The sequence below is a fragment of the Gopherus flavomarginatus genome, chromosome 3, assembly GCF_025201925.1.
Source record: "Gopherus flavomarginatus isolate rGopFla2 chromosome 3, rGopFla2.mat.asm, whole genome shotgun sequence".
NCBI classification, from domain to species: domain Eukaryota; kingdom Metazoa; phylum Chordata; order Testudines; family Testudinidae; genus Gopherus; species Gopherus flavomarginatus.
The window spans coordinates 261,834,752-261,860,743 of record NC_066619.1 but is presented as its reverse complement, the minus strand read 5'-3'; the positions used below and the strand labels follow the sequence as shown (position 1 = coordinate 261,860,743).

The 25,992-nt window shown below is 42.0% G+C and overlaps 1 protein-coding gene across 2 annotated transcripts in view; it reads right to left on the bottom strand.

Moving 5' to 3' along the window:
- TBC1D14 (TBC1 domain family member 14) overlaps positions 1 to 25,724 on the bottom strand; it is a 97,523-nt gene extending 71,799 nt beyond the window's left edge. Inside the window, exons 1-2 of one of the 2 annotated variants that reach the window (XM_050947608.1) lie at positions 25,442 to 25,724; positions 17,004 to 17,739 (exon numbers count right to left, since the gene is read on the bottom strand). In XM_050947608.1, the coding sequence (XP_050803565.1) occupies positions 17,004 to 17,739; positions 25,442 to 25,484 (779 nt within the window). In that variant the 5' untranslated portion in view covers positions 25,485 to 25,724. Of the gene's footprint in view, positions 1 to 16,617; positions 16,728 to 17,003; positions 17,740 to 25,441 lie in introns of those variants that run through there. The other variant, XM_050947609.1, reaches the window with a different exon arrangement.
- Between the last annotated feature and the right edge of the window lie 268 nt (positions 25,725 to 25,992).

The window sequence follows — 25,992 nt, the reverse complement described above, 5'->3', positions numbered from 1 at the left end:
CCTGGCTGGGATGATTTAGTTGGGATTGGTCCTGCTTTGAGCAGGGGGTTGGACTAGATAACCTCCTGAGGTCTCTTCCAATCCTAATCTTCTATTATTCTAGTGAAGAACGGCGTGATGAAAATAGAATGGTAAACCAAACCTGCTACCATAGGAAACACTAAGTATAAACAAGTATAGCCAAAACTTCTGGCAGAGCAAAGGTTTTCTTTAGAGCCATCATTAGATCTGGAGTCATGGGCAGGGCCAGATTTCCCATTAGGCACAGTACCTATGGGTGCCAATATTGTAGGGGCACCTAAAAATCCAAAATGTTGACACTCCCAGGTCCTGGAAGGGGCCAGGGCCAGCTGAGGGGGAGACAGCCCCATGCAGCCTTGTTGAGCACTCCTCGCTCAGCCTGGTGGACAGTCACCTCCCAACGGGGCTGGGGAATGCAGCCAGAGGGAAGGGCTTGGGAGAGTGGGTTTCTGAAGAGGTTTGTGGGGAACTCTGGGCAGTGATGGGGTGCGGGGTATTGGACAGTGGGAGAGGTCTGTGTCTTGGGGTGCTGGGCAGTGGGGGTGTGTGTCTGTGGACAGTGGTGTGCCTAAAAGTTAAAAGTGGTGGGACACCACCACCACCCACGGTGGCTCAGAGCTCCTAACTGCCACAGGCAGGTGGGGGGCTCCGAGCCACCACAGACAGCCGCAGCTCCCGGCTGCCGCAGCTGGCAGGGGAGACTGAGCCCCTGTGGCTGGGGGCACCCAAGATGTAAATCCAGCCCTGAACTAGAATTTTTAACCACAAACTATCTTCATTCCCTCAGCCAATTCCAAAACAAAGTCTTAGATATTAATGAGTTCATGACATTGACAGAATGATCAAAAATAGCTGAATATATATAGCATTGTTAAGTGAAAACTGGGGACGTAGTCTACAAATATCTGAAGAGTACAAATGCTGTGGAATTAGAAGAATTTAAAATAGTAAACAAGAGGTATAGTAAAACATTTAGGCTATACATCATGAAGAGTTCCTGATATCAAGTTTTATTAGGTTGTGGAAGTCTTGCACAGTGACCCAAAACAGAGTATCACTTGTTACTTATAGAACTAGACTAGAATGAACATTAGAATACGTGCTGTAGGGAACAAAGCTGCATTGCCTCAAGAAGGCAGAATGGATGATGAACAAATAACTGGTTTTCCAACTCCAGCCTTTGTATGGTCTGCCCATTAGTCATTGGACAGGTACATTACAAAAAGCAATCATAATTGACACTGACAGGCATCCTTTATGGCCACCTCACAAATGACAAAAATCTAAAATACTATGAAACCTAGAGGTGAGTGTACCTTTGAGTTGAGGTACATTCCATTGTAAGTATATTCAAGCTCCAATTCACTCCTTTGTAAATGAAATGCTTCCAGGGAAGTGGAATTCTTTTCACAAAGATGACAGTCATGTGATTTTTTTCCCTCTCCCTCGCTAACCCCCTACTGGAGGGTACTAGTACTTGCTATGACTACACAATTTCTCCCTCCTGGTGAGATTTAAACTACAGTCTATTCTTATCCTGAGAGCAAAGAGAAGATAAGCTAGTACAATAAATGTACAAATAAGGTATTCATTCTACTCTCTGCTAGGTATTTGCACAAAGAATTTAAGTGTACACAGAAAGGCCAAATCCACACATTTCTCTTGAATCCAAACCTAGCAAACACACGTTCCTTCTATTTCAATTTACACAAAAGTATTAATAGAGTCTTTCACAACTCGCCACTAGTCCACCACCAAAAATAAACTAACATTACTACTAAAGGGAGCTACATACAGAAGCAGCATTTTTCTTTAAGCATACACAGAAGCAGGCAAACAGGAATTACAAGGTATAAAAACCAGTAAAACTAGTCTCCATGTTATTGTGATTTTCAAGTCTAGAAGAGGACAATTCTCTTTCAGGGTTTGTTTTTGTTGTGGATTGTATTTATTTATCCTGCAGCATTTGCTATTCTATTTCATAGACTGAACCATCTTTTGTAACAAAGTTTGTTACATGCTGATTGCTTATTTCTCACAAGATCCTTCAAGTGTAAGGAACAAGTCTACCCAGGCATTTCTCATTAACCGATCACTGTAGTTCATATATGTAATTGTGCAATACAAATTACAGGTGCTATTTATATCCAAAAACTGTGTTCTTCAACTCTCACAGGAAGGTCTGCTTGGGGAGGGAGCATGCCCAGTGGACATGGCACTAGACTGAGAATCAGGAAACTTGGGTTCTATTCCATAGCTTTGCTGGGTAACTGTGGGCAAGTCAGTTCCCTCCCCGTGCCTCAGTTTCCTCATCTGTAAACTGGGATAATGATACTGAACTCCCTTGTAAAGCACTTTGAAGTCTACAGATAAAAAGTGGTATATGAGAACTGGGTATCGTTATCACCACCACATTTTTGGAAAAACAAGCCAGCTCTGTCCACACTACGAAATTTAACCATGTCTAAGCATGGGGTCAGCATGGGTCACATGGCTGGGGGCAGAAAATGATTTAGTACTAGCCACAGGCCAAGAAATCATATCCAGCACTATGTCAGCTAACCACAACTAAACATTAATACTGATACAAGGTTTGTTGTGTAAATTGTTGTGAGAAAGTAGCAGATTTGGTATATGAACTTTGCGTATTGGGCTAACTGGTGACCTCTTTCCACCAATCAATATTTTGTCAGACATCCACCTGCACATAAACTGTTTGCAACACTAACTGCATGTAGCTGTGTATCTCCTATAGCACTAGAACAGGGGTTGGCAATCTTTCAGAAGTGATGTGCCGAATCTTCATTTATTCACTCTAATTTAAGGTTTTGCATGCCAGTAATAGATTTTAACGTTTTTAGAAGGTCTCTTTCTATGAGTCTATAATATAAAAACTAAACTAAACCTCTACCCCGATATAACACTGTCCTCGGTAGTCAAAAAAAATTCTTACCATGTTATAGGTGAAACCGCGTTATATAGAACTTGCTTTGATTCGCTGGAGTATGCGGCCCCACCCCCCTGGAGTGCTGCTTTACCATGTTATATCTGAATCCATGTTATATTGGGTCACATTATATCGGGGTAGAGGTAAAGTAAACAAGGTTTAAAATGTTTAAGCAGCTTCATTTAAAATTAAATTAAAACGCAGAGCCCTCCTCCCCGGACCGGTGGCCAGGACCAAGGCAGTGTGAGTGTCACTGAAAAAATCACCTCGCGTGCCACCTTTGCCACACGTGCTATAGGTTGCCTAACCTTGCACTAGAACTTTACATGAGGAATTTAAGGTTTACATTTTTTTGGTGGGGCCAGAAAAATAGGGGGTCAGTTGGGAAAGAAACCAGCACTCCTCTCTCCAAGCTAAAATGTAACTGTATAAGTCTGGGGAGGAAAAAAAAAACCACCACATTAGTACCTGACCAGACAATTCATCTTGTACAGTGTGCAATAATCATTTAGCTCATCATGCCAAAATAATCTAACTGAATCTGCAAAAACAACAAGGAGTCCTTGTGGCACCTTAGAGACTAACAAATTTATTTGGGCATAAGCTTTCATGGGCTATAACCCACTTCATCAGACGCATGGAGGGAAAAATACAGTACACAGGTATAAATATACGGCATGTGAAAACATTGGGAATGGGCCATATCCACCCTAACTGAATTGGCCTTGTTAGCGCTGACCCCCAACTTAGTAAGGCAACTCCTATCTTTTCATGTGCTGTATATTTATACCTGCTTACTACATTTTTCATTCCATGCATCTGATGAAGTGGGTGACAGATCATGAAAGCTTATGCACAAATAAATTTGTTAGTTTAATGTGCCAAAAGGACCCCTCGTTTTTGCCGATACAGACTAACACAGCTACTCCTCTGAAACCTAATTGAAATTTTGTCTGTATGACTTCCACTATAAGGTCTTGGGGCAGTGGCCATATCTTCCTCTGCCGGTGCCGTGTCAAGGACCTATGCTCAATTAGTTAACTAGAAAGGCAGCTTTAAAAAAAAAAAAAAAAAAAAAAGATACAACCAGCACCCTAAATTAAGCAAATTATTTGGATTTCTTTTCTGTCACATCCAAATACTGGTACTTCGTTGGCCTCCAAATCCTGTTCGGTGCCCCCTACTCCCAATGCACCCACTCCTCTGACTACAATGCAGTTAGAGAGACAAGACAGGCAAGGTAATATCTTTTATTGGACCAACTTTTGTTAGTGAGAGAGACAAGCTTACCCAAAGCTTCTCTTCAGCTCAGCACAGTTGCCATTTGACATAGTGAAGACATGGCTCCATCTTGTCTTGGGTAGAATGGGGGGAGATTTAAAAAGTACTGCTTTATCAAACTTCTCCCACATTCTAAGCCCTCCCATTTAAAGTTCTATGTAGAGATTCCAAAACTCCACATTCAGCAGGTTGTACAGCCCTTCATATGACCACTGCTCATTTAATCAGCAGTAAAATAATTGTTGACATTTAAGTCATTGAGAGTCAGAGTCAACATGCATTGCAACAAACAAAGGCAGTTCAACTTTGCTCAGAGCTATTGTTTCTAGATATCCGCAGACATGGCATTGGTTTATCCTCTACGTATGGCTAGGGCTTCACAGCCATGAAGGCCAAGCGACTTTTCCTCACAATGAAAGTGTACATTCTGGATGGCAGTCTCCAAAAAAAGTATCAGATTCCCAAGCCAGCACAAACTGACCCAAATTAGATTTTGTAATATTAGTCAGAAGCTAACCTTCCTGTAACTGTAATCCTGTAATATCCTAAAGCCTTGGTCTATCCAAGGCTGTGACACGGTTAAACCACACTTTGGTCCTAACTACACATCAAGACAAATGTAAAAGAAAAATTTGCAAAGAGTTGCAATACTTTTCATCTGGAATGGTCAACTGATCATCAAGCTTTGTGTTATGTTTAATTCTAGTGCCACCTACACTAGAAAAATTGCTGCAACGTGGCATTTGGTTAAACACTGCGCCTCAGCACTTAAAATACTGTTCTGTCCATATAGCAAGGACAAGACCAAACTATTTTATCATTGTTCCCGAATCCTGCAGAGTCCAAGGAACCAACATGATTAGGGAATGTGGTTTTCAACCATTTCCAGTGCTATATCCAACCATTTGAACTATACCCGACACTATACTGTTGTAAAACTAAAGTCTCCATTCGACTCTCCTAGCACAGACAGAGCTCTGCAAGTCTCTGAAGAAGGAACCATTACGTCTTCTTCTGTTGTACGACTCAATTCATAATCAAAAGCTTTGCTTTAAGTTTGATTTACCAGAGCACAAACCCCTCCCCCCCCCGAAACAATTGTTAGAGGGAAACAACTTTTCCTGATTTGAGCAACTCTGATTAGAGTTTTTAGAAAACTAAATTGAGCAGCCTCATGTCTGAGCCAAGTTCATGCATGAAAAGGTTCAGTCCAAAGGATAAATCAGTGAAAAGGTCAGTAATGGCTAGTAAAGAGCTATAGATTAAACAAAAATCACTGTACTATGTTCTTACACAGTCTCTCTCACACACACACTGTTTTTGACAGACTCTAGACTTTTATTTTAAAAATCAAGTTTTCTAACCTCAAATTTCACAGTAGTTTTAAGTCACAAAAAATTGGTTGGATACCTTACATTTTTTTAAAAAGGAGGTGGAGTGGGGTTGAGGCATCAGAAAATTCATATACCAAGTATTCTCTCATCTATTCTAATGTATCCTGCACAGCCATTACAGTACATCAGGTTGATTCACATGAATATCTGACACGATGCATCATGTCCATTGTATCATTAGTATGGAGGAATTAAGAGTGTCATGGGTTTAATTTGCACGCCTACTAAAAATGTGAAACATAACACTAAACTGCAGCAGCAAGTTATAAAAGAGTTCTAAGAGTACTGACAAAGATGTCACCACACTGAAAATGGGAAATTAGTCTTTCCGCAGATTCCCCTGCAAAATGAAGCATGGCACATAAAACATGTTTTGCCTTGTTATTGCTGAAGTATTTTCAATTAAATTTGAGAGAAGAAAAAAACTCTCAACCTGGAGAGAATATAAATTCTCACTCAAGAGTGAGCTTTACGATGACCGGTCTTTTTAGATGTGTTACACATCTGGTTTAGCTGCTAGTACTTTCTGAAAACAATGTTCAATTCAGATTTAGCAATATATTATGGAAAAAACAAGGAGGAAGGGAAATGGTATTCAAGGATAGCTATATTAGATAACTTTAGTGTCTTCACTATGTTAAAAGATAATGTAATTCATCAGGAATAATGTATTTATAAGCTAACCTCAGTTTGGCCAAGAATGTTTTGTTTTATGATAAAATTTAAGAACTAATCAGCATTCATTTAAGATGTGTTTATAGCACTCAAATTATTTTATAGTACAAACTGAAAAAAGGTTTTCATACACTTTGCAATACCAAGACACATGCAGTATTGTGCCCTCCCACAGCTCTATGGAAGCCTTCTAGTATCATTCAATACCAAGAAAACTTAATAAAATAAAATAAATAAAATCAAATCAAATTCCACTAGCACACACACAAAGCCTTTTCAAGTTCAGTTTTTTTTAAACTCACACCACATACAAAAGAACGTTGTCTGCTGCTTTCAATCTTCCCAAAAGGCCAGGGAATCCCCAGCAGAAAATCTCAGCTCCCACTCTTAGTTGGATAGTTTATATAGCTATTCCATTAGCTTGTATTGTCTATTCAGTTATTTTCACACTCTGATGTGTCTTATTTACAGAGTTTAAAAATTATAAAAAAAAATTACTGAAGCTGAACTGCTGCCTTAAGCGAATACAGTCACTTTTCAATTAAAAAACAAAAACCAGAAAATTTTTGTATACAAACCTGTCCATTAAGAGGAGTATAGAAGGTGCTGCCATAATTTCTGTTGCTAATTTAATCCAGATTTGAAAGTCAGATGCAAGAGTCCTTGAAATGTCTCCGAATCCTTTCACAGTCAAATCCACACAGCTAAAGATGTAATGTTCTACCTTCATAGAATGCTGTCAGAGTCAAGGAACTCTACCTCTCAGTAATTGTCACTGTATCAACAGGAAAAAGGAAGGACTCATACACTGTGCATTCATCAGAGGGTGGGGAAAAGCAGAAAGGCAGGCAGGTAGACACACCTTTTGCAATCTGCTGTATACAAACTCAAATTACAGTCTCCCTTCTGGCCACGTGTACAGTATTGTATCCATCATTGTAATTCTTAGAAATAAAACCTTATGAAAAAAGTCAAATTTGCTAATTCGGCAGCTAAATCAAAAAACTGAACTTACTCATTGTAGGAAAGAATGGCTCAATATAATGCTGGGATAAGAACATCATACTTTTTCTGGTAGAGTACTTGACTTTAAATGTACACTGTCAATCTATAGGTTCTTTTAGCAATCAGCATAGATAATCAGTCTTCATTATAAAATTGTTAACTGGCAACAATGACTGACTCGACTCTCACATACAGGCTATCATAATTTCTTATTGGCCATCACCCAATGTTCATTTGTAACAACAAAAGTTTATTTTTGTCCTAATGGGAATCTGGCACTCAGTTACCCCTAACCTACTCACGGATGAATGTGGATGGTCATGTGGGGATGGGGAACTTCAATTAGGCTTCCAATGAAGGACACTACATTTCTTTTGGAAACAATCCCCTGCAACCCACCACTTTATCATATTTATTATCTTGTTTGCCATTGTATCCCTTCACCACATCAATTCATATAGCACCCAAAAGTATACTTAATGGCTTTACCGAAATAGACAAGTTTTATGTTTACTCCTACAAGCTTGACCCACACATCAATTTCTCCCAACCAAAAAACTGGGTTCTCTAATCTAGAGTTGATGTTATGTGTCTCAAAAGCTCCTCTGTATCCTTAGCCAGCCTCACTGGCAGCCATCTGAGAGAGGGCAGCCACACAAAACAGGCTGAACTATTTTGCTTCTTGGTCTCAAAGAAGTTTGCAGGGAAAGTGAGCTGTGAGGACACATATACAAAAAACTCCACTGGGTGAAAAGCCCAGAATTGAGATGTTTGACACACAGCACATCAGGCTCTTCCCTGCTTCCAGAATCACTGCTGGAGAGATTACAGAGTTAGGGCTTGTCCTCACTGGGGGGTGGGAGTGGGGTGGTAAATCGACTTATGTTATGCCATTCCAGCTACATGAATAACTAGACCTGCTAAACTGATCCCTGCTGCATCGATTGGAGCAATGTCAATCTCCCAGTACTGAAGACCAGCCCTAAGTTATGACAGGCCTTGACAATTTGAGGCAATACTTCTTGCATAATGGCCTAGATTACAAGATATAACAAGTTATATCCATATTAAGCAGGAAAAAAATAGCATAATCAACACCCTGTTAGAAAAAATATTAATTTCTAACAGCTGCTATGCCACCAATCTCAGAATATATTCAGTAGCACTCAAAAGTATCCTGCTCCAGACACCATATAACCTAAATTTAAGATTTTACTCTCTTAAGTCTAACAGATCTTCAATTATCCACTGCATTCTTATTGCAGAGTTGTAATGCAATGACCCCCTGTACTTTCTCTCCAGACCATTTTTGTCTTAGCCTTTATTACGTCACCTAGAGCAGAAAAGCTCCAACTGTATTTTTCCATCTCAATTTTGATATTATCAAACTGAAAATATAAGGGAGCTAAAAATAATGTACTATGGTAATTAAAGAATGGTTTAAAAGTTCATTGATTTATTATGAAAGCTCTCACTTAATATACAAATTATTTAGTCTATTTGCACCAGGCACAACTGTTTTGCAGAATCAGAGCCACTAAGTGAACACAGAATAAGGTAGAAATTAAGTAGGATTCTTGAAGGTCAAAGTAATGTTACTGTTTAATTTTTGCATACTGTAATAGTCACAGTGGAACTTACTGATAAAGGAGTCAGATTGAGATTAGGTGGTATTTTCATTATAGACTGTCAGAAATACACCAGTTATGTGACAGAAACTGTGCAGACAGCTGGCGTCATTTTCTTCTTTACTTAGTTGAGCTATTAGCCACTGCAGTCTGAACTAGGGTAATCACCCAAGCTACAAAAAATTGCTGCAAGCTCCTTGACATTGCCACCCCCAGACTGAAAGAGTGTACTTCACATTGGCTAGGTCTACACTGCCAAGTTTTTTGCCAAAAGTTATACCACCTTTATTAAAGTGCTTTAATTAAATCCTATGTTGCATATCCACACTAGCTCCTTGTGTCGCTGGAGCGCATCCACACTAGCAGCTCTTGCAACAGAGAGCAGTGCATTGTGGTAGTTATCCCACCATGCAACTGGCTACAAGGTGCTTTGGGAAGGATTTGCAATGCCTCATGGAGCAGGTACAGCATCAACATGATGCATCCTACTAGACTGCAGCCGCTTTTCAACTGAAGTGTGTGAGGGAGCGTGTGTGGATGGGAGAGAGAGTGTGTGCGCGCTGGCAAGCTGTTTCCCAAGTTCAGGCAGCTGCCCAAAGCAACCTGTTCTGAGGCAGGGAGAGGTAAAACCCCGGACATCAACTCCCACCTCCCTCCCTGACTTTGCACAGCACAGTCTCTCTCTCTCACACAGCCCTGCCTGTGTGTAGTGTGGGAGACAGCAGGAGCATTCCACATTAACGACTTACTGTGTGTGTCCTGGAGTAGAGCAGCACAGTACCCTGGCTGTCAGAATGGAGTTTTGAAAGGGGAGGGGTGCACGCCTGCAGAGTTCAAAACAATAGGCAGAGCTGTCACTGCAGACATTGCGGGACACCTCCGGGGGCCAATTATACCAATAAAACCAAGCAAGGTGTTTACGCTGGCACTTTGGTGATAAAACCTTTACGCAAAAAGCCTTATCACTCTCCTCAAGGTGACTTTATTACAGGGCTGCAACTGAGGAGTTTCATGGCAAAAAGTGACTTTACAGTATGTACACCTCTGCTGTTTCATTGCCAAAAGCTGCCTTTTGGAGAAAAAGCTTGCAAGTGTAGACTAAGCCATTGTGTGTAGGTGTTGAGCTCTCAGTTTCCTCTGCATATTAAATGTTCAATGCCTTCTACTCTATTCATATTGAGCTACAGAAAAAAAAGGGGGGGGTCCTCAAACACATCTAACAATGGAAATGCTTATTCTAGCTATATTTCTTCTTACTTAAAATAATTATGAAATACGTATTAATGGTCTGAGAAAAGAAAATACCAGAAATCACATAGGAATAGCAGTTATAATGTCTCAGATTTTACCAAAGACGTTAGGTTTTCCCATTAAAATGCTACTTCGGTCTCAGACATGCCTACTTTTAAAATAGTTCACTTCCAGTGAGCCATGGGTCTGACAATTTAGACAATTTTCTGAGTACAGCTTGTGAATCTGGTTCATGTTATGAACTTGTTGCATCATGGAATGACTCTGTAGGGATACGGAATCCACAGTTTGCTGACAGGACTGTAGCAAGTCTCTCCAAGACCACGTACAAAACGGTGAGTTCTGAGATCCTTCCTATTTAGATGGAAGCTGTAACAGTCTGTACCCCTATGTTCACTCCATTTACAAGACTATGTTAAATTTTGTACAAAGCATACTGTGGAAGGTATCATTTGAAAGCTCATGATTTGCTGATTATTGTCCTGGTAAAATGTGTGGCAACATTTTATGTAAAGATACAAGATCTCACTGTATGATATTATCAAGACACATTCCAACCTGTTCTGGAGAGCAGTCACAAACAAGTTCCCCAGATACAAAAGGCTAGCCAATGCCTCAGCTAGGTGTCAACAAGATCAAATGGACACTCTTCAGAAGGAAAGATACATTTTGACAAAGAAGTTCCTGGCCACTCAGACTCTGGCCTTGGCCACACTGGCACTTTATAGCGCTGCAACTTTCGCGCTCAGGGGTGTGAAAAACACACACCCCTGAGCGCTGCAAGATACAGCGCTGTAAAGCCTTAGTGTAATCAGCGCCGCAGAGCTGCAAGCTAGGCTCCCAGCGCTGCAAGCTACACCCGTAAGGGCAGTGGTTTACGTGCAGCGCTGGGAGAGCTCTCTCCCAGCGCTGGCGCTCCGACCACACACTCACTTCAAAGAGCTGCCGCAGCAGCGCTTTGTAATTTCAAGTGTAGCCATACCCTTTGTCTTCTTAACATCAGCTGGAGATGATTCTTGTGCAAGAGAAACGGCTATAAGAAGAGGGCAGTCACCCTTGCTCTCTACCCACAGTATCAATAGCACCTGAAGAGCAAAGGAATCAGCACTGGCTGGGGCGGGGGTGGGGGAGAGGGATCCTGACTGAAGGAGGTTCAGCCAGTAAGAGCCCTGGAATATGTGGTGGTATTCACTTAGCTTGTTAAGTCAGGTGTTAGTTGTGTTTTACTTTTAATTTCTTTGTAACCAGTTCTGACTTATATGCCTCATTACTCATAGTCACGTAATCTTTCTGTCGTTAAAAAATTTGCTTCATTATTTTTTTTTTATCTAAATCAGTATGTTTGGTTTGAAATGTTTGGGGAACTTCATTTAGCATAACAATATTTGTGCATATAGTTTTTTTAATTAGTACAAGACACTTAATATGAGTTTGTATTGTCCAGTACAAGATGCACACTTCTGGGGAAAATCTGGGACTGGAAGTTTGCTGGTATTATCCTGTAATGTATACTCATACAATATAGGTAGGAGTGATTTACATGCTGGAGGCTGTGTGTTAGCAGACCAGGAGTGGTTACTCTCACAGCGAAGCTGGGTAAAAAGTACACCAGGTTGGAAAAACATGGGGACACAGCTGTCCATCAGTCCAGACTGTACGCTGGGTAATGTCCCACGATGCTTCTGTGGCAATAGGTTAGCTGAAGCCCAAGGAATAAACTTGAAGGAAGATTCAAGCAGACGTAGGAAGCTTTTGGCAGGAAAGAGGAAGAGATGGACACGCTTTCCTAGCCAGGAAATTCAACTCAATTTGAGGGTCAGCCGTGAGCAAAGAGTTAGGTGATCTAGAAAGGCTCCCTGATTCTGAAAAGAAGCTACAAGCCGCAAGACAAGGATCCCAAACATGCCAGAGGACTCTGCAGAAGCCCAAAGAATGTTCCAGAGTGTTGAGGAACCCAGAGACAGGGAAATACATATAGGTGTCTGTGCTGTTTTTATATAAATTTGTATTTCTCTTGCTATCTAAACAAAGGGCAACGGCATTTCAGAATCCTGGGTAAAAATCCATCCTCGTGTCTGTTTGCTTTCATTATTGCATGCCCCTGAACAGGTTAACTGGAAGGCTTAGACCTGTGGTAGAATTCAGTGGGGAATATTCAAAAGCTGCTGGGGAGATGGCACGAGTTTCAGGGTATAGGGTCCCCACTGCTACCAGGGTGTCAGACATGAGGTCCATGCCTGGTGTGCATGCCTACAGGTAAAAGCCAGGGACAGTGTTGAAAACTCTGCATAGTTCCAGCAAGTTAAGTGCACATAGGATTCAGCATTTGGATTCCATCACAACAGCGGTAGCTCAACCAGATATGACAACAGGCACGTACAGGGGCGGCTCTAGGCACCAGCAAAGCAAGCAGGTGCTTGGGGCAGCCCATTTGCAGGGGCAGCAGCTGGCAGGGATACAGCCTGGGAGCTGAGAACCAACAGGGGGCCCTGGAAGCTGTAGTTCTCTGCCTACAGGCGGCGGTCGAGCATTCGGCATTTTGGCGGCAACACCTCTCGATGATGCCGCCTGCCGCCGACAAGCAATGTCATCAAGAGGCATCGCTGCCAAAATTCAGAGGTATTTCAGCGGATGCCACCATGGTCCTTCGTCTGGCGGGCAGTTGGGGATCGCTATTATAGAGCCAGCCCTGGAGCAGGGAAAGAACTACATTTCCCAGCATTCCCTTGGCCGCTATCAATAGGAAAGGAAGGTGGAGAGAGTATGGTAGCTGAAACCTCATGCTGCAGCTTCCTGTGAATGGAGAGCTCACTGCTAGAGCAGGGTGGCACTGTGAATGGGGAACAAGTGTGCCCAAGGAGTAGAAGGTTTTGGCCCAGATATCCCCTTCAGAAGACATCCCCAGACTGGATTAGGGATACTGGTGTGACCTTACCTTGTAGCCCCCAAAGAAGGAATTGGGTGGACTAAATGGACAGTGCCAGAGCAGCTCCAGCCAGGTCAGAGACATCCTCCCTCGGCCCTCCCCAGACAAGGTGGGAAAGGGAGAGTGTGCGGGTCCCAGGGTGGGGTCATGAGGGAGTGGTCACAGGGGTTACTCCCCTGACTCCCAGCTTCTCCCCCTCAAAAAAATTTCCCCACCAGTTGCTGCCCCATCCGGTCAGGATAAGCAGCAGGCGTGCCAGGATATTTTGTTTACTTAGGTTTACCTCCATGCCTGCGAATGCTCGAGGTAAACAAACCATCTCGGTCCACCAGCGGCTTATCCTGATGGTGCAGGAGCAAAAGTTTGCTGACCCCAGAATTATAGGGTCGACTTATGAACGGGTTATAAAATTTTTCCATTTTTACTTATCCATCTGGGGGGCGGCAGGGGTGTCAGCTTATAAACAAATCGGCTTATGGTCATCAAGTACTTATTTAAGCAAACTTTATCCATACCTGGCAGTACATAAAAGAATCCTATGGAAGACATCTCTGGTATCTCTCCTTGAGAAGGAAGCTCTGTAGTCAGTTCATATCTAATACAAAAGCCTGACCCGCAAGTAGCAGCCTTGCAACCTATCCTGTACAAGAAGTACATGATACTCCCTCCCGACTCCCAGCAAATTAACTGAATAAAATGGAGTCTCTTGAACAGTTACATCTTATTTCTCAGAGAGTTGGATAAATCTCCAAGGAAACAAAGAACTGAAGCTGTGGAGCAGACTCTTTCCAAGGCAAGCACTTACTAGAACCTCTAACAGATGCTACCTTGGAGACCACTGATATTGAGGCATGTGTTTCTGCACTGTAGGGAACAGAGGAAAGTTAGCACCAGGGTGCCATTCACACACCACTACAAGATCCCTTGCTGTTAGGTTGCTTTTTCCAAATCCACATATAAAGGAATGCCTCATTGAGGTAGTTCCACCAAAAACTTTGCAGGTTCATTAGATATAATTACACAAAAAGAAAAATAAAGAGAGGAACTGTGTGTCTAAGTGCCTACAAAGGCACGACATACAGCATTAAGTGCTTGGGAAATATGGTTGAGATAGCTGGGAAGTGGACAAATAGGTTATGTGCGCACACAGGAATGCTGTGTGAAAGAGACAAGGCCATATGGACAACTTCTAATGAGGCAAGTGACAGCAAGATCCCAACCAGTAAACAAGGTTTTCAGGGCTCTTTCAGGTGAAGCAGACAAGTTCAAAAGGTTTCTACTTGCCTGAGCCACATGAAAGCGACCCCCAGTTAAGAGAAGGAATAAGAGCAGTAGACAGATGGATTACTTTGCTTCTATGCTGAACTGAGTCTCATATGCACTCTGGTGGTATCGCTCAGTGTAAGAAGTTACCTGTTAGATACGATGTGGTACTTTGTTGAAAAATATTTCCCTTTTAGGGAATACCAAAGGTGTCAGTTTTGCTTTCAATGAGGGTAGATTTAAAAATGTAAATTAAATACAGATTTAACTATTAAAACAAACTATTTAAAATTGAATTTGAAATTATGACAACCTATGTTAATGCAAAAACTTCCTATAGCCTATTAAAATAATTTAAAGATATAAATTACTGCTTGAGTATTTATTTTTGCTGCCAATGTTTTAAAGAAAGTTAATTGAACTGGTAAAAGTTGATGGCTAAACAGCCAACTCTGGTTCCAGGTGAAGTGCTAAACCACCTGTGATAACAGTAGTCTCTTCTGCAGACATACAGAGAATATTTGTTTCATTTCAGTTTACAACTAGTTCAATTCAAAGACCAGTTCATTCCAATTTGAGAAGTTGAGTAGGAGTAAAAAGGAAAGCTTTCCCACTCAGTTTCTCTTTCATGGTGAGAGAACCTTGGTTAGTACTGTAACGAAAGAGAATCAAACTTTCTTTAGCAAAATAAACTACAGAGCACCAGTGCAAAACAAGATTGAAAACTATTTAAATCAAGGTTTCCTCACTTGCTGATTTTAATCATTTTAACGTAAGGGCTTGTCTATACTTAGATTTTATAGCACCCTAACTTGCTGGCTCAGGGCGGTGAAAAATCACCCCCACCTCCGAGCGCAGCAAGTTTGAGTGCTTTACAGCATTAGTGTAGACAGGCTGAGCACTGGGAGCCACGCTGCACGCTCAGAGCTATTCCCCTCAGGGAAGTGGATTACCAGAAGCGCTGGGAGAGCTCTCTACCACACTCACACTTCAAAGCGCTGCCACGGGAGCATTCCCGTGTAGACATACCCATAGTGGAGTACTCAAATATACTGGAACTACAAAATTATTTTATTGTTAAGATATTGTTCTTTAAGCTGTCATTTAGCAGTCAGTTTAATATTTCTAAATCAACAGCTTTTGTTTCCTCCCCCCCCCCCGGTTAAGGCACTCTTTCAGAGAAGTAACAGAAATGATTGTTCTGTCAGTGTTTCATCAGTCTTTTCTTTCGGCAAATAGAGAAGTTTAAATAAAGAAGAGTAAGTTGTTCATTGAAATAATCAGATAGGCAAAACAGGCTTTTTATAGCTAAAGCTGCAGAACACAGAAATAATTACCAAGCAATAATTGATTTGAATTCTACACCATACTAGACAACTTGCTCCAAAAATGTATTCAAACTGATTTCTTATCAAGCAAGTAGAGCTAGTACAAAAAAAAAAATCATGCGTTCCATCAAACAAAACAATTTAAGATGGCCCATGATTTTTTTTGTGTACTAGCTCTACTTATTTTTTATCAAGCATCAGTTTAAATGCATTACTTTTAATGTAGGAAGCCAGGGCAGCCTTTCAGAAATGTAACTGCTTCAGTGCTGCCCCAGATGTTGCCATTTCAATAATTAAATGCTCAAGTTCCACATTCTAACTCTGGTCTCGGCATTTTCCCATTATGAAGACAAGCGAGTGAGGTGGTCAACAGTACTGTTTCCTAATCTTGATAGCAAAGATGAGCAGTCTAAACACCACTGGTCATAAGGTTATGATTTTGTCATGGTTATTTTTAATAAAAAAGTCATGGACAGGTCATAGGCAATAAACAAAAATTCACAAAAGCCCACCATGACTTGACTAAAATAACCATAGGGGTGGGGGACTGACCACTGGGGAGACTGAAGCCTGAGCCCTGTGGGGGTGGGGGGCTGAAGCTGAAGAAGTCATGGAGGTTCATTAAAGTCATGAAATCCTTGACCTCCGTGACTAAATCATATCCTTAGTCATTTGTCACCTTATCAGTGAACTGATAACCTTAAGTCAAAACAAAATAAAGTGTTTGACGACTATGCAGACTTTAAGTGGAATGTGTTTACATTTAATATTAATAAAATACTTAGCACTGCTAGAACATTTTCTATCCCTAGACTTCCAAGCGCTTTACAACAGTGGGCAAGTATCCTCTTAATCTGGCCGACAGGGAAACCAAGACATATGATGTTTAGTGACTTACCCAAGGTCATACAGTAAGTCAATGGCAAAGCCAGGAAGAAAATCCATATCTCCTGGGGTCCAGTTCAGAGCCCTTTCCCCTGGAACCTTGCTTCCTCACTTTAAACACAGCTGGAAAGAAGAGTTCCACCTTCATTCACTTCATGTGCAGAGTTCAAGCTTCTGTGGATCCCAGCCACAGAATTTTACCCACTGCAGTGTGTCAGCCATGCGCAGCTCTGGCCTACTCAGGCAGAGCAGAAAGATGGCACTAATCTTGATACTCAGAGGAACTAGAATTGTTAGCTGAAGGTGTAACTCCTTACCATAAAACCCCTCAAGCACCTCCTAGACCCGAATACATAGTCAGAACACTAACTTTTTTCTTAAATATCAAAATCCAATTACCTGGCAAAGAAGCTAGAGAAGGGTCCCAATATTTTCAACTTACTGTCCACATCTGCTTCTTGACAATACGCCTGCTGGCTTTGTTCACTGGTCTCCTTAGTGGAATTCAATGTAACATCTGAAAACTGCACTTCATCAGTCTCCAGGGTCACTATTGCACTTGAGCTGCTTGTGACCATGAAGTCCAAAATGTCCTCATTGCTAACAGATAAAGTTGTTGACAGTTCTGTGCTGAGACTAGACACACTACAGACAGAGATATCATCACTTCGGTTCAGAGCTTTGGAAGTTGGACTGTATAGTTTAACCGTGTCATATCCAGTTCTCGGAAAAGTTGAGGACTTTCGTACACTGTGTTCATGTTCAGCATCCAAAGAACTTGGAGGCACATAAGACAGCAGCATGCATGCACTCTGAAAAGTTCTCTCAGGCATGATTTCAGACTCAGACTGTTTTCTCTTCACATTTAACACACTGCAGTGAACAGGCTCCGGATTCCCTATTTCTAGAGTTGGAATACCAGAATCTACAGATTTAAGGCTATGGCTATCTTCTAAAGTACTAGAGTGCTGGCTGGGTCCATACTCAGGCAAAGAGAGTGCTCTTGGAGCCCTTGAATTCAAGTTTTGAAGATTCTGGATACTGTTGCCCACTTTGGTGTCCAGAATTCCCATCAAGCTCAAGCCATTTAAGGAGTTGGATACATTTACATCAGTCATCTTGGTCCAGCTGGTAACTAGTAAAAGGAAAGAACAGTTTGTTTTTATTAAACACTTCAAAAAGTCTATTATTAAAGAACTAATTACTATCACGTAGCTGTCACACAGTACCTAGGGAAAAATCATACACAAAGAATAAACCAAGTAACTGAGGTAGAGGGGCACTGGTAACTGAAGCATATGTTAGTTACAACATAAAGCACTTTGTTTATAACAACTTAGGTTACTAGAAGTGAACATGTTTTTCCTTAAAAACTATGTCCTTGTTATTACTTATACTCTTTACTTTTTCACTTTACATGCTGAGACAAGTATACAATTCAGCATTGTCGGTTTCACTTTCAGTGCTTCCATGATGGGGATTTCAAAAGAGATGTTTTCAATGGAATCTTAAGATGTCAAGAAAGCTTTACAGTGACACAGGAGCACCACTTAGTTAAGTTCCATCACGACATCAGTATCAACTGGACCTTTTCAATCTCTCAAATCAATGTACACAAACTGATTTCTTTTAAATTTGATATGCCTCAGGAGGATGCAGAATAGGCTTAGTGATCCAAATTTGGAGTCAGTTGAAATCTATAGGTTCTGGAGATATATGCCTCTTTCCCCCAGCCATTTTTTCAAAAGCTTCTAGGCAGGATTTTTGTTTTGTCCTAGAGCTAAAGATCAAACTATTTACGTTATCTGGGTCAGAATGGTCTCAAACTGTCAAGTTTTACCCAAGCTAGTGCTTCAAGGGAACAAATCTGAGACTAGGGAAAAAAATTGCTTTGTTTTTTTGTTTTTGTTTTTAAATACACACACTGCACAGGCACCACTACAGAAAAACAGCTGGAGGGCTTCCATTCCTGCCAATTTATATGCTTTAATCTCAATTCTTGCAAGTGTGCTACAATCCAAATAGTTATTCAGATTGCTTTGAAATTTGGTGTGCCTCATAGAGGCACAGGGCAGCCTAACTAATACAAATTTAAGGTCATTTGATTTAGAGGTTTCCAAGTTACAGAGGCGGCTCCCAAAAAAACCTATTTTCTTCTGCTGCTTTGTACTGTTAAACTGAGAGCTACTAATAACTGGATGAAACACAGACCTATTGATGGTCATGAACTCACCCTTCTTTAACATATCTAAGGATAAATTAACCCACCTAAGACAACAGGAGTTTTGAACAGAGTGGCTGGAGATTGCTGCAATTTGAGAGTATGGGTGGCTATTTAGTTGGGGGAGGAGGGGTGTAATCAAAGTATTTGGGGGGCAGAAAGAGATTTGAATCTTTCCTGGGAGGAGAAGCTATTGGGGGTGGAGAAGAGGGGTCTGGGGCTACAGCAAGGGTAAGAGGAATGCGTGTCCAGATGGATGAATAGATAGGCAAGAGAAGTTGGGAACTCAGGTGAGGGAGGCATGGCACTCCCTGCCTGTGACAGTGCACCACCAATCCCCTACATACTCCAAACACACCTTTACCAAGGCCACCTAACTACTGCCTCCACCACTTAACTTGTGTGCACCTAAGGACTTGTCTACACTAGCACTTTACAATGCTGCAACTTTCTCGCTCAGGGGTGCGAAAAAACACCCCCATAAGCGCTGAAAGTTTCAGCACTGTAAAATGTCAGTGTAGACAGAGTACTCAGTGCTGGTAGCTATTCCCCTCGTGGAGGTGAGTTTTTTTAGAGCATGGGGAGAGCACTGCCGCAGCAGCACTTTAACGCTGTCAGTGAAGACATGCCCTAACATACTGACTGCACCTAGAGTATATGCAAATAAATTACCACCGGTTACTGCCAGCTCCAAGGGAACAGCAGAAAGGTATGCATACTCAATCTCCCTTCAACTTTCTGTCTTTTAATAGCATTAGATTGAATCCTGTAGGAGAGAGTGAATGGGTTGTACAAGCTTCTCAGCTCCTTTGCCAACCTCACAGTTGCTAAAGTAAGAGTAAAGGAATGTGTGTTAATGGGGCATAGCTAAGGTTGCATGCTCAATTCAATGTTCTGCATGGGGACAACACACTACCAAGCAATCTTAATGTGTTGTCTATTGAATATTTATTGGTTTGGGGCAGTTATAAAGCTTTCCCCCCCCCCCCAACATTTAAACCTTGGCCCAAATTTAAGCTGCATTCTTCTGTCGATTTCTTGACATCTGCCAGGAAAATATCAACTGTGTGAAGAAATATTTATGCCATTCAACTCAAATTTAACTTATTAAGCAAATCAGCTTGGTTTCTTTCCAGTCCACCCCGCTTTTATATTTCCCTTAACATGCTATCATTTAAGTATAGGTCAATACTTGAGGCTTTTCCTGTCTTTTATAGAGATCATTTGTTTAGTTGCATTTTAAAAAGAACAGTTGTTACTTTAAGAAAATTCCCAAAGTTCTAAAAGCCAACTAAATTTTATACATTCAAATCAACCAATCCAGCAACTGGCCATTCCTTTTGCTATAGGACATCATATTTAATAAGCTAATTTGTCAGTTAAAAGAGACAAAAGTGAATATTACCAAGAGTAATTAACTTGACAAGTAATTAACAAGAGAGTTAACTTGTCCCGTGCTTTCCCCAAGACTTGTTTATTGTGGCTATTTTGTTGTATTGTCAGGGCTTGAAAAGATTAGCCTAGTCCTACTAGCCCAAAGACTAAGGCCTTTGTCTTCACTTGGAAACAAGCTGTATTCCTACCTTAAAAAAAAAATAGCTCAAGATAACAAACATGAGGAAAAATACTAGTAAAGACAAGACACTCATAGTATTAACTTCTTAACACTGGCCTGGTCTATACCTAAAACTTAGGTACAACTAGCTACATGGCTATGGGATGGGAAAAATTTACATCCCTCTAAGACATATTAAGCTGATCTAAGCCCTGGTGTATACACTGCTAGGTTGACAGAAAAATTATTCCATTAACGTAGCTGCCACCTCCACAGGGTGGATTTACTATAGTGATAGGAAAACCACTTCCATGGCTGTATCAAGTGTTTACACTAAAGCCACAGAGCTGCAGTGCCACAGCTGCACCAGTGCTTATACACTAGACATACTCACTAATAATGTATAATAGTAAGGATCCCACTCCCTAGTGTTTACCTTGACCTATTAATGTGCGAGAACTACATAGGGCCTTGCCTTCACTAAGATTTTACCTGAGTTACTACATATTAACACACCTTCTTCCTAACATGGACACACCCTAAAACTAGTAGATAGGATCAAAAAACACATTGCCACACTGCTTCCTACAGTCACATTCTCCGCAATTTAAACAAACAGGGGCTTGGCTACACTTGCCAGTTGCAGCACATTAAAGGCACACTAGCTCACTCCCCATCCACACTGGCAACGCACACAGAGCACTCCTGGTACTCTACCTCGGCAAGCAGAACAACATTTGATGGGCCCCTGCTGGAGTGCCCCAGTGTCAGTGTAAATTAAGTGTTGCATTACTGTGCTCTGATCAGCCTGCAGAAACGTCTCAAAACGTCTTGTCATACGCCCTTTGACAGCCATCATGCTTATCTGCTCCGAGACAAAGCAACCATTACTGTGGAATGCTGTGCGTGTCAGAGAGAGAGAGAGGGGCAGGGGGGAGGGGAAGGTCTGCTGCTATCTGAATTTACAAGCCCCCCTCAAACCCACTCTCTCCTCCTCCCTCCCTCAACATACACACTCCCTGTCACACTCCACCACCACCTCCCTTATTTGAAAAGCACATTGCAGCCACTTGCGTGCAAAGCACAAAGCACTCTACAGCTGCAAGTGCAGCCATGCCCTAACACACTGTTTGTATGCTATTAATTGCAACATGTCCAACTTTCTATTTTAATATGTTAAAACTACAAGGACCAGCAACTTAATAGCTGAAAGACAAGTTTATTGAATACATTTGATTAATTTCACTAGTATTCTAGCATTTAACAAGCTATAAAGATGGCTTGATACCACTAAGTAACATTTGTGGATTAACTTAAGACAATATTTTGATTTTTTTGGTATTTATCAGTTTTTTTTGATCAGCCCTACCAACTTTAATTTGACCTTTTTTTAAACTGGTCCCACTTCAATTTTTCTTCTTTTCTAGAATAGATCTTCACTATCTGTTCTTCTCTTCCCTATATTCTTAATCTCTTCTCACCTATATATTAGGTTTCTCCTTATTTCTCAGCACAGAAGTTTCTCCTTAGCATGTATACACACATTTTCGCCTTTAATTAACAAATCAAATTTTAACCCATACCCATCCATGCAGCTACACTATACTGAGAAACTTAATCAGACACCTGAAAGCTAAATGACTAAACCTACTAACCACAGACCAACATGAACGGTCCCCTTGTCCAGGGCAAAACTCAACCCTCGCCCCCAATTCTGCTGGGAAGTGAGGAAGGCACTGGGATTCCATGAGTAGCACTGATACTATACTCTGCCTTGAATTTTCTCTCTCCTCATCTTTAAACAACAACAAAACCCCACAGCATTCTGACTAGCTGATCTGATACACGTGAAGCTCCTCCTTCCCCCAACATCACCCATATTTTGGTCAGTTTCTCTCTGATTCCCTCTCCCACCTCGGTGGAAAATTTCTGTTACTTCACCACTCCACAAGCCTCCTGGCTGCTGCAATGCAAGGACAGTGAGACGTCCTCACTATTCTACCCTTCCCTCAACTTTCTGGTTGATATAAAGGGATGTCTCTGCAGTATGTCCCCCAATCTGTGTGTTTAAGCCCTCTTCCCCAATGAAAAACTCCAAATGTCTGCCTCTGCTGCTGCTTAGTGCTTTCTCAAGCAGCAGCAAAGTGAAAGTGACCTGTTACTCCAGTTTCACTGCAGTTTTATCATTTGGTTCTTCTCAGGATACTTACAAATAAGTGTTCTTGCTGAAAACAAGAGAACACAGTAGCTCAAGAGGCTGATGAACCGTTTTCAAATGGTAAATTGATTCTTAGAGAAATCAAAGTAGGTTTCAATACAGCACAGCGCAATTGTTCTGACTTGGTTTAAAACTTTCTTTACGCAGGAAACATAACAGGAAGAGTTGCTTTAAATATGCAATCTGTAAATGCAGAAGTACATACAACTACAATTTTCTTTAATGTTTTATACAGCAGAAAGCTACAGAATGTCATATTTGCTGTACAATATATAAATTAAAGCAACAGACAGTATCCAATTGTCAGTTAAAAAAAACAACACACATTGCCTGTGCCCAGACCAGGTTATTTGTTTGTTTGAATATAGTGAAAGGATATTTGTTTTCTGGATCTGATAAATAAAGCATCTGGAAATTGATACTTACAATTCCAAGGGTTCTTGCTAATGCTACTCCCAATACTGACTTTATCCCTAATTAGTTTATGATCAGCATGGCAAACTGTTAGGGCTACATCTCATCACAAGTCTAGTTTTCTCATGTCATACACTGCAAATATAACAATTTTACTGTTAAACAAGACAATTTATAGCAATGCAACATCTCATTAAATAGTAGCCTACTGGTTAAAACAGGAAGCATGCAGTCAAGTCTTTTGGGTTCACTAGTCCTAGCTCTGCCACAGATTTGCTTTGCAACTTTGGGAAAATGACTTAACTTCCTTGTTTTGACCTGCATCCCTAATTTACAGAACAGGGTTCATATTTTCCTAGTGGTACTCAAAGAATTAAAGTTCGTATATTGCTTTGGGAGCCTCTAAGAACTAGATAGAACTTGGGTCATCTTGCATAGTCACCTCCATTACTCCTGTCTGACAAATAAATGACTACTGTATTTTAGGACCAATATAATCTTTGAACAGCAAAGTGGTTATGTTATATTTTCCTCTAAGACAGTGGTTCTCAAACTTTTGTACTGGTAATCTCTTTCATAAAGCAAGCCTCTGAGTGCAACCCCCCCCCAATAAATTAAAAACACTTTTTCATATATTTAACACCATAAATACTGGAGGCAAAGCGGGGTTTGGGGTGGAGGCTGACAGCTCACGACCCTCCAGGTAATAACCCTGCGACCTCCGAGGGGTCCCGACCCCCCAGTTTGACAATCCCTGCTCTAAGAGCTTCAGAAACACTCTTTGGGCAAATGGCAGTGGTATGTTTCACTAAGTATGTCAGATTCATGTACATAATGTTAGAAATCTCTACTGCAAATTATCTCTGCATACATTTAAACTGTGTAAAAGGAAATCAATATACATGAAAAGCATGAAATTTTGGGCAAACAGAATGTAAAAGCAGACCTGGAGGAAAACAGGTTAATACCACAGCACTGCCAGTAACAAAAAATTCCTTTAACTTGAATGTATCCACAACTTATATTCATCACTGCAAAAACATTAATGGAAGAAAATTACTGTTTTTAAAATGGAAAAAATCATAAGTAATTTTTAACTCTGCCACCACAGCCAAACCCCTCCCCTACAAACCAGCTTGCTATTGAGCAACACTCCATGAACTTTTACAAGTCCAGCTAAGGGTTGGAGAAAAGGGTAGTAAGCACAGGTTTTTAAATTACTTAAAACTATTTCCCCTTTTTCCCTCATGTTAAATAATTTAAATGAATCAGTTATAATAAACCTCTGTTTTAAGAATAATGTACAGCTCTTTCCAATAATATTGAAAACAAATATAAGGCCATGTCAAATTGGCAGTATTCTATCATAAGAGACCACTTTAACAATATCCCATGCACTCTCTAGTACTGTATCATTTCACTGAGTCTTTGAAGCCCAACTGAGCTTGTGGAAAACCACTGTTTCCATACAACAGGGTTCAAACTGGATCCCTACTTTCAGTTTTGCCACTTAAAAAAAAAAATCAACCCTCCCCCCAAGTACATTTTTGAAAAAGGTTGCATGAAAAATTCAGGAAGTTGAACAATTTTTCATAACACTATTTGTTTTACCATTTTTGACCCCCCAAAGAAGTTGTCTGAAATTTTTTCGAGCAGCTGTATCGATCAACTAGTTCTCTCTCTTCCCCCACCTCCCCCTTGCTAACTGAAAACAAACAACTGAGGAGAGCCAGAAGATACCTCACCGAGCAGCCTGAGAGAATCTGGTAAGTACACAAGAAAACAAAACCGAGGAGTGCTTGTGGCACCTTAGAGACTAACAAAGTCACGTGGGCATAAGCTTTTATGGGCTAGAAACCACTTCAGATGTATGAAGTGAAAAATACAGGAGCAGGTATAAATATGGGAATTTTTCACTTCACACATCTGATGAAGCGGGTTCTGCCCACGAAAGCTTATGCCCAAATACATTTGTTAGTCTCTAAGGTGCCACAAACACTCCTCGGTTTTTTTGCTGAGACAGACTCCCACGGCTACCACTGAAATCTGGGAAGTACGAATCTCAAGCGAACACGGAGGGGACAGTGAGTGGCTACCCGAGCTGGCTCCTCATGGGCCCAGCTGACAAACCCAAGCCCCACCCATCCAGGCGTGGAGGCAGGCAGAGAAAGCGCCGAGCACTCGGCGGGATCCTGCCGAACCAGCCCGGGGGAGTTTCGCAGGGGCACATTCCGGTGGCCTCTCACGCAGAGCCGCCGTAAAGCAGCCCCGACTCGCCTCTGCTCCTGGCCGTGCCAGGGTTCCACTACCGCGCTGGGAGCAGCAAAGGTGTCACCGCGTTTCCCCTTCAGCCCCGGGCAGCGCCACACTCTCCTGCCACCCCGGCCCCCGAGCGCCACCAGCGAAACACTTTCCAGGCTGGACTCTACCTGGGTAGCTCCGGCACCCACTGGTCTCCTCGAGCCGGGCCATGCCCAGCCCAGCCCTCCCCACAGCAGCGGCTGCGGAGCTAGGGGGCAGCCAGGGGCTGGTCCATTCTCCTCCTGCCCCGGGGAGCGCGGCTGCTCAGCAGGGGCGCGGCGCCTCAGCCCCTGCCGGCAGGGAGCCACCCCCAGCGGGGAGCAGGCCCCCCATCCCCGCACACACCGCCGCCGGGCAACAGGCAGAGGCGCTCGCGCTGCTCGGCGGCTACCACTGGGCTCTTCCGGGAACAGGCACGTTCTAACAGGGCCCCTCCTCCCTCTGCAGCTGTTCCGCCTTCGCGCCGCTCCCCCTCCGCCGCTGGGGCAGTCTCGATCTGCTGTTCCCCACACGCGCCTCCTCCCCCGCCGCTGACGCTCTTCCTCTCGCCTCTGTTGCGGCTGTTCCCTTTCCAGCAGCTCACTAGCCCCGCCCGCCAGCGACAGAAGCCAATGAGCGCCGAGAGAGCGACCGACGGGCGAAGCGTTTAACCAGGCGAGGGAGGGGGCGGAGCTAGCCG